The sequence below is a fragment of the Sinocyclocheilus rhinocerous genome, unplaced genomic scaffold, assembly GCF_001515625.1.
Source record: "Sinocyclocheilus rhinocerous isolate Xijiao unplaced genomic scaffold, SAMN03320098_v1.1 scaffold532, whole genome shotgun sequence".
Classification (NCBI taxonomy): domain Eukaryota; kingdom Metazoa; phylum Chordata; class Actinopteri; order Cypriniformes; family Cyprinidae; genus Sinocyclocheilus; species Sinocyclocheilus rhinocerous.
Window position 1 is genome coordinate 1,082,103 of NW_015642820.1, and position 7,439 is coordinate 1,089,541.

At 36.6% G+C, this 7,439-nt stretch overlaps 1 protein-coding gene across 1 annotated transcript in view; it reads left to right on the forward strand.

Moving 5' to 3' along the window:
• LOC107756610 (period circadian protein homolog 3-like) overlaps positions 1–7,439 on the forward strand; it is a 30,419-nt gene that overhangs the window by 11,638 nt on the left and 11,342 nt on the right. Inside the window, exons 12-17 of the mRNA XM_016573794.1 lie at positions 2,266–2,394; positions 2,473–2,581; positions 2,673–2,811; positions 3,507–3,643; positions 3,725–3,910; positions 5,298–5,414. Of these exons, the coding sequence (XP_016429280.1) occupies positions 2,266–2,394; positions 2,473–2,581; positions 2,673–2,811; positions 3,507–3,643; positions 3,725–3,910; positions 5,298–5,414 (817 nt within the window). The remainder of the gene's footprint in view (positions 1–2,265; positions 2,395–2,472; positions 2,582–2,672; positions 2,812–3,506; positions 3,644–3,724; positions 3,911–5,297; positions 5,415–7,439) is intronic.

Consider the following 7,439-nt stretch of genomic DNA (forward strand, 5'->3'; position numbering starts at 1 on the left):
GTGGCTGACTCTTAACTTTTATAAAGAATATCTCTTTGGATTTGAGACTTTAGTCTTTGCAACTTTACAGATCTTCTTTATGCACCAAGAGCTTGTAACACTCCAAAGAGAAAGGAAAAATTTAAATCGCATGATATGACCCCTTTAATTAAGCATTGGTCTCCCACATTAGCATACATTTAAAGGGGTCATATGATGCATGATGCAGTATTGTTGTGGCCGCTGCCATGTCGTGGAGACGCTGTGTGCTTCGTTGTGAAAGCGAAACTACTTTGTTTGGCCTTCCAAAAGAGCACGATATCCGCTTCGTCATGCCTGGAGCTGATCCGTGCTGGTTGCTGAGGAAATACTTATGATTCGCGCTGTGGATCGCCGGATCGGCTTTCACCGTGGACGAAGCGGAGTCCAGCCCGGGGTCATCACATGTGGTTGCCGCGATAAACACAGTAAAAACCACACAAATAGCACCTCAATACCATGGTAAAAATGGTAAAAATCATTCAGTATAAATGCACACATGCTATAGCTTAATCACAAATACATACTATAATTATATACCATTACTCCTGTAATAAAATTCAGTGTGAATATCCCACATTTCTACCAGAATTCCATGGTGCAGTGAGTGTTACTACAGTAAAAACCATGGTAAATGATGTCGACGTGTAGATTGAAAAGCTTTCTGACTGTCTCGTTGCACACGGTGTTTCTCCTGTTCGGCTTTAAACTAAATCACAGAGTCATTTGTGTTCATCGCTGAATACAAGCGCTTCACACTGGATCTCACAGTGCTGCTTAGTGCTCGCGGGACTGAAGTAAACGCATCTGATCTAGTGAGCTCGCGCCGCGCGGCAGTTTGAACTTTGATCCGAGCGGAAAAACGGTCTGTGTGGCTGTTTCGTTCCGCTTTTGGCGCATAAACATTATATCGAGCATTTATCAAACTCTTCATATTGTTTTATCGAGGAAAATTATATCGCAATAATTATCGTTATCGAATTATCGCCCAGCCCTACGTATTAGCATAAATTATTACTATCAGGAGAAAATTCCCCACAGTGTCCATCTTTTTCAAAATCCACTGTCCATTAAACATATTTTACTAAAAAAAAAAAAAAAAGGAAAAAGAAAAAAATCTACGGGCTTTCGTAGAAATAAAATATACATATTATAATAAAAAATGTAAACAAAAATTAGGCATTTAACTCAGTTAAATAATAAAATAATTTACTTAAAGCTATATAAACAGCTAAAATTGAACTAAAACTGAAGTAAAAAAAATTTAATATTTAAAAGGAACAAAAATGAAATTAAGAATAAAAAATGATTAGAAATTAAACTAAAATTAAAATTGAGAAAATATGAATACAAACTCTAATACAGTGGTCTCAAACTCAGTTCCTGGAGGGCCACAGCTCTGCAGAGTTTAGCTCCAAATCACACCTGCTTGGAAGTTTCTAGTGATCCTGAAAACATTGATTAGCTGGATCAGGTGCGTTTGATTAGGGTTGGAGCTAAACTGTGCAGAGCTGTGGCCCTGCAGGAACTGAGTTTGAGACCAATGCTCTAATAGAATAAAAATAATACTAAAAGAACACTGCTTCATTGTGATGGGCAAATGAAGCCTCATGAAGCACTGGGGCTTTCCTCTGACTGTTTCGGGAAAAGATTCAAAGCTTAGCGAGTGTCAAAAATAGCGCCATCTGGTGGTCAATAAAAAATATAGTTGCCAAAAGCCTGTGAAAATAGTGTGTGGGTGTGGGTGTGTGTGTGTGTGTGTGTGTTTGTTAAAATTCTCTCTCTGATAAAATAATTTACCCATTAAACTGTGGCATTAAATGCCAATATGAATATCAATATGATGTAATAGAAGAATAATGTACACATATGAATTGCATATGCCAAATATTTTTTTTTCTGAAATAGTTTTTAATCTTCATATTACTTGTATGGCTGGGTATTTAAAAATGTAACTGAATAAGTCTGAATGAAAACTTACTCGTAAAGTAAGATCTGGGGTTTCGAACATTCCGACATGCTCACGTGATTTGACAGATAGTGAGGCTTCATTTTCTGCTGATCACGTGATTCTCTGAAAACAATACGCGCTCCGGCACAGAGCTTCGTGAAAAATTGCGCTGCTTACACGATACGCGCTTTGAAGCTTCAGTGTCATGTAACATCACTACTGCTTCATATGCGGCATTACTACAGTTGTCAAGCACATCTGAGCTGCTGGTTTGATCGTATCTGTATTCCTCTCAGCCGGTTCATAATAAAGGATCCAGTGACTATGGCAGTCTGGGTAGTAATGGCTCCCACGAGCACTACATCAGTGTGGCGTCGTCCAGCGACAGTAACGGAAACCTCTGGGAGGATTCGCACAGAGAACCAGTACGTCTGAATGTGCATGTAAAGTCACATATGAATGTTGGTTTGCATGGGCCTTACGATGGATCTTTCGTCTTGCAGATGACATTGCAGCAGTTTTGTGCTGATGTCAATAAAGTGAAGAACTGGGGCCAGCAGGCGTATCTGGACTCCCGGAGGAAGCTCACACCTTTAGGACCAGCCGCTGCAGGTCTGGAGTATGTCTTCTCTGCATCTGTCTTCAGTCATCTCATCAGCTCATCTTGATGTAATCATATTTGAACGGTGTGTGTTCCCGTCAGTGGCGGCAGCAGGCGTTCATCCGAACACTAGTCAGGGTTTGGGAATTCGAGCTCATCTAAAGCAGTCTCTGCAAGAAGCGCGGAAACAGCCACACATTCCATCCTACCAGCAGATCAACTGTGTGGACAGCATCATCAGGTGAGGTTAAATGTGATAATGAATTTACATATGCAGTCCATTTTAGATATTACATAACAGTATAAATATAAATACTATATATACTAGCTGAAACGGGCTTTCATAGAAATAAAATATACAGATTATATAAAAAAATGTTATATTGGTTATTTTCTTATTTTGGAAATTAAAAGAAAGAAGTTTACATTTAAAATAACAGTGTAGTGATGTCTATTTTTGAATAATCCAGCAAATTAAATGTTTTTCTGTAGTAATTAAATTTATTAATGAATTTGAATATATAATCCATTTTTATTTTATTTTTCATTTTTTATTTTTATTTATTTATTTTATTTTTTATTTTTTTTAAAGAAAGTGGGTTACATTCTAAATAACAGTTTAATAATGAGTAGTTTAGGATAATTAAGCAAATGAAAAAAAACATTCTATTTTAATTAGTTCATTTAAATCCATAAAGCTATTATTTTATTTTATTTTATTTTTCTGGAAATTCCAAGAAAGAAGTTTGTTTTAAATAACAGTTTACTAATAAATATTATTGGATCACATAGCAAATGAAATACATTTTCTATAATAATTCATTTAAATTTCAAATAAATATTAAAACATTAAAAACAATGCATTTTTTGACATTATCATTCATTTGTGTGTAGCCAGTGATCTGTTTATGGAGGTTTGTGTTTTTCCTTCTCTAGATATCTGGAGAGCTGTGCGACATCTGCTCTGAAACGAAAGAGCGAATCTTTGTCTGTAGCTACATCATCATCTTCCTCCATGTCTGAGGAAGACAAACCCGCAGCGGCCGCACATGAAGACACTGTGAACACAGACGGTAAGAGCCCTCGAAGTCCATTCCAAGCCTTTCTGTACCCTCCTAAAACCCTGCACAGATTCTGACGTCTTTCTCCCACAGAAGCTGCGCTCGAGGGCGCCGGTGCTCTGGACAGCCAGGTGTCTGCGGGCTCGGCCACGACGGCAGCGGTGGTGGGAGCGCCACTCACAGACATCACAATCTCCACAGAAGCCATGAGCGTGGTGTCCGTCACCAGTCAGTGCAGTTACAGCAGCACCATAGTGCACGTTCCCCAGCCCGAGTCAGGTGAGTGCACACACATACAGTGACCCAAAATGTGTTTGGCCAGTAAAACCATACTTAAACCATACATGAACTGTCTTTAACTGGAAAATTAGTGTTTACTATTGTCATTTTGCATTATTGACACACTATTTTCCTAATTAATTAATGCTGTTCAGTTGCTTTGACACAATCTGTATTGTTAAAAGCGCTATATAAATAAAGGTGACTTGACTTGACTTAAAGGCATAGTTCACCCAAAAATGAAATGCTGCTGTTAATTTACTCATCCTCAGGCCATCCAGATGACTTTTTTTCTTCAGTAGAACAGCAAAGAAGATTTTTTTGCTGAAACCGTGGTACTTGGTGATTCATAAAGTGCAAGTCAGCAGCTGCCCGTTTTTGAGAATAAAAAAAGCATATCAAGGAACACAAAATTAATACCTGTGGCGCCTGATGATATATTAAGGTCTTATGAAGTGAAGCTATCGGTCTGTGCAAGAAACTGAACATTTTTTATAACTTAATTACCTGTAATCCAGAGCCTCAGGTAAACGGTTCAGAGTGATGTCCGATTCATGATTCATTCTTTTGAACAGGTTCTCTAGTTGAATCAGTTCTAGTTGAGCCAAGTTGAACCAAAGTTGAATCAAATCTGAATGAATCGTCTGAAACAAGTTACTCAATCAAAACTCACTTTCGGATGCCTGACTGTCAACTCTGACTCGAAATGAGCCTAAATACTGGTGTATATGATCACATGACGCTGGTTTTTGCGCTCCAGTTCCTCCAACAGTCACTGAACTGAGGAAACAGTTCAACTCGGACTGAGGACCAATGAGCTGCTGATATGCACATGCGTGAACCGTGCACTTGAATGAAGGGGTGAAATTAAAGTTTTTATCGTTTCTCATGGTTTTTGTAAAATGTTGAGCTGGTGAAGACTAGTATATTCACTTTATATGCTTTAGACATGTAAAACATGCACGTTTCACATCATTATTCTTTAATAATATAACTGCGTATATGTTACGTCATTGTGTTATTTTGTAAATGAACTAGGGAATTGAACCAGTTCAGTTCATTCAAATTGAATAAAGTTGTGAATAATGTTCAGTTTCTTGCACAGACCGATCATTTGACTTCATAAGACCTCAATATATCGCCAGGAGCCACGGGTATTAATTTTGTGTTCCTTTAGATGCTTTTTTTATTCTCAAAATCGGGCAGCTGCTGACTTGCATTTTATGAATCACCAAGTACCACGGTTTCAGCTAAAAATCTTCCTTACTGTTCTACTCCAGGTAAAAGTCACCTACATCTGGATGGCCTGAGGTTGAGTAAATTTTCAAAACAAAGATAAGTTTCTCGGCCCATTGATCACCTGCGTCTGCCGCTTGTCTTCTTCCAGAGGTCACTGCCTTAGAAGATGCTCCAATGGGTAGCGAGCCAACAGACTCTGCCCCCACCCCTGCACGCCCCGCCCCCAGCACCTCCTCAGCGGCTCAGGAGGAGTTACTCGTGGTGTGTGTGTGTGTGTTAGCAGTTGTTATTTGTCGGTCTATTGCTTGTGATATTCTTCATTTGTTAGTTGCTTTGGATAAAATTGTCTGGAGCAAAAGAAGATTGACGTTGTCTGACTGTCAGTGGATTATTTATTTGATTCTATTATAAAAATAACTATTTTAGATGCAAAGTCGGCAACACCAAAGCTCCAAAAGTATCAAAAAATTTATTTTTTAAAAAGACTGTCGCATAGCATATGTGACGTTTCGAGCACGCAGGCTCTTCATCAGACAAATGAACAACACTGATATCGCAAACTTTATAGGCCTACCTCCAGGTGATCAAAGGTCACATGACCATACAATATTATCGTGATAATAATAATACCAAAACAATAATGATATTCTTCATTTGTTAGTTGCTTTGGATAAAATTGTCTGGAGCAAAAGAAGATTGACGTTGTCTAATCAGTGTCTGACTGTCAGTGGATTATTTATTTGATTCTATTATAAAAATAACTGCATTTTATATATATATATATATTTTTTTTTTTATCTGAAAATTAAAAAAAATTTAAGTATTAACAATGTGATAATGTTATTGGAAAATCCAACAAATTAAATATTTTTTATAATAATTTAATTGATACTTTATTTAAATATACAGTACATAAAGATAATAGTCTGTATATTATATTCAGTTATATTTTATATTACTGTAAAAAAAACAGTATGTCTATAATTGTATATTCTAGCATTTTTTTTATAATAAAAGATAAGCACAATCTCATTTTAATTCTGTCTAAGTAAGTGGTACCCTATAAAGCCATCCATGGCAGTGTTATTCTTGTATAATTGAAATACTAATATAATTTTTTAATAATATTTTGATAAAAAAAACAGTATGTCTATAATTGCATATTCTAGCATTTTTTTTATAATAAAAGATAAGCACAATCTCATTTTAATTCTGTCTAAGTAAGTGGTACCCTATAAAGCCATCCATGGCAGTGTTATTCTTGTATAATTGAAATACTAATATAATTTTTTAATAATATTTTGATAATAATTAGTGCTTTGATTATATGGATCGCCCGGTTTCATTTTAATTTTAGTTATGTAAATTTAATTTCAGCTTTAGTTATTTTAGTACATAAAACTGATTAAAACTGAATGTGTGTATATTTTTTTTAAATGTTTTTTTAAAGAAGTCTTTTATGCTCATTAAGGCTGCATTTATTTAATCAAACACAGTAAAAGTAATATTGTGAAGCATTATTACAATTTAAAATAACGGTTTTGTCTTCTAATATACTTTAACATGTAATTTATTTCTGTGATGCAAAGCTGAATGTTCATCAGCCATCACTCTAGTCTTCAGTGTCCAGGGTGTCCGCGGGGTCTTAAAAAGTATTAAAAGTTGATAAATCAATTTAGAGAAAATTAAGGCCCTTAAAAAGTATTAAAAAGTCTTAAATGCCATTTTCCAAGGTATTACATTTTGTATCATCTTTTCATTATGTATATTTGTCGAATTGTGGGGTTCTGTGTATTTTATTTATGGAATCCCGAAAGATTTGACGTCATCTGTTACGGCGCTCACTGACTGACTGCGCTGCTGCGTGATAGCGCGGGGCTTGTTGATCCCGCTTTCGCTGAATTTCTGACCATTATCGCATGCTCCCATCCGCTCCCGCGATTTTTGTGTCCGCTCCCGCAAACATTCTAATATTGTATATAATTTTTGCGCATCATGGCGCCGCTATCAATATGTGGGGTATTTAAATCCCTTTTGAATGAACGCTCGCAGTCGTAGATTGTGTGCGCACTGTGTAAAGGGAGCACATCCTACGATAAAAGATATTTGTCAATGCACTCGGGATCTGTTGAGGAGCAAATCCTCCAACATCTTGTCAGTTATCTCTCCTTACTTTTGACCCATGATCAGTCAATCTGACTTCTGCAGCTCGTGTTGGATGCAGGGTTGTTGTTGTTTTGTTCCACGAAATTGGGCTGCTTTTAAACTGTTGCCATGGGTTGATTTTCCC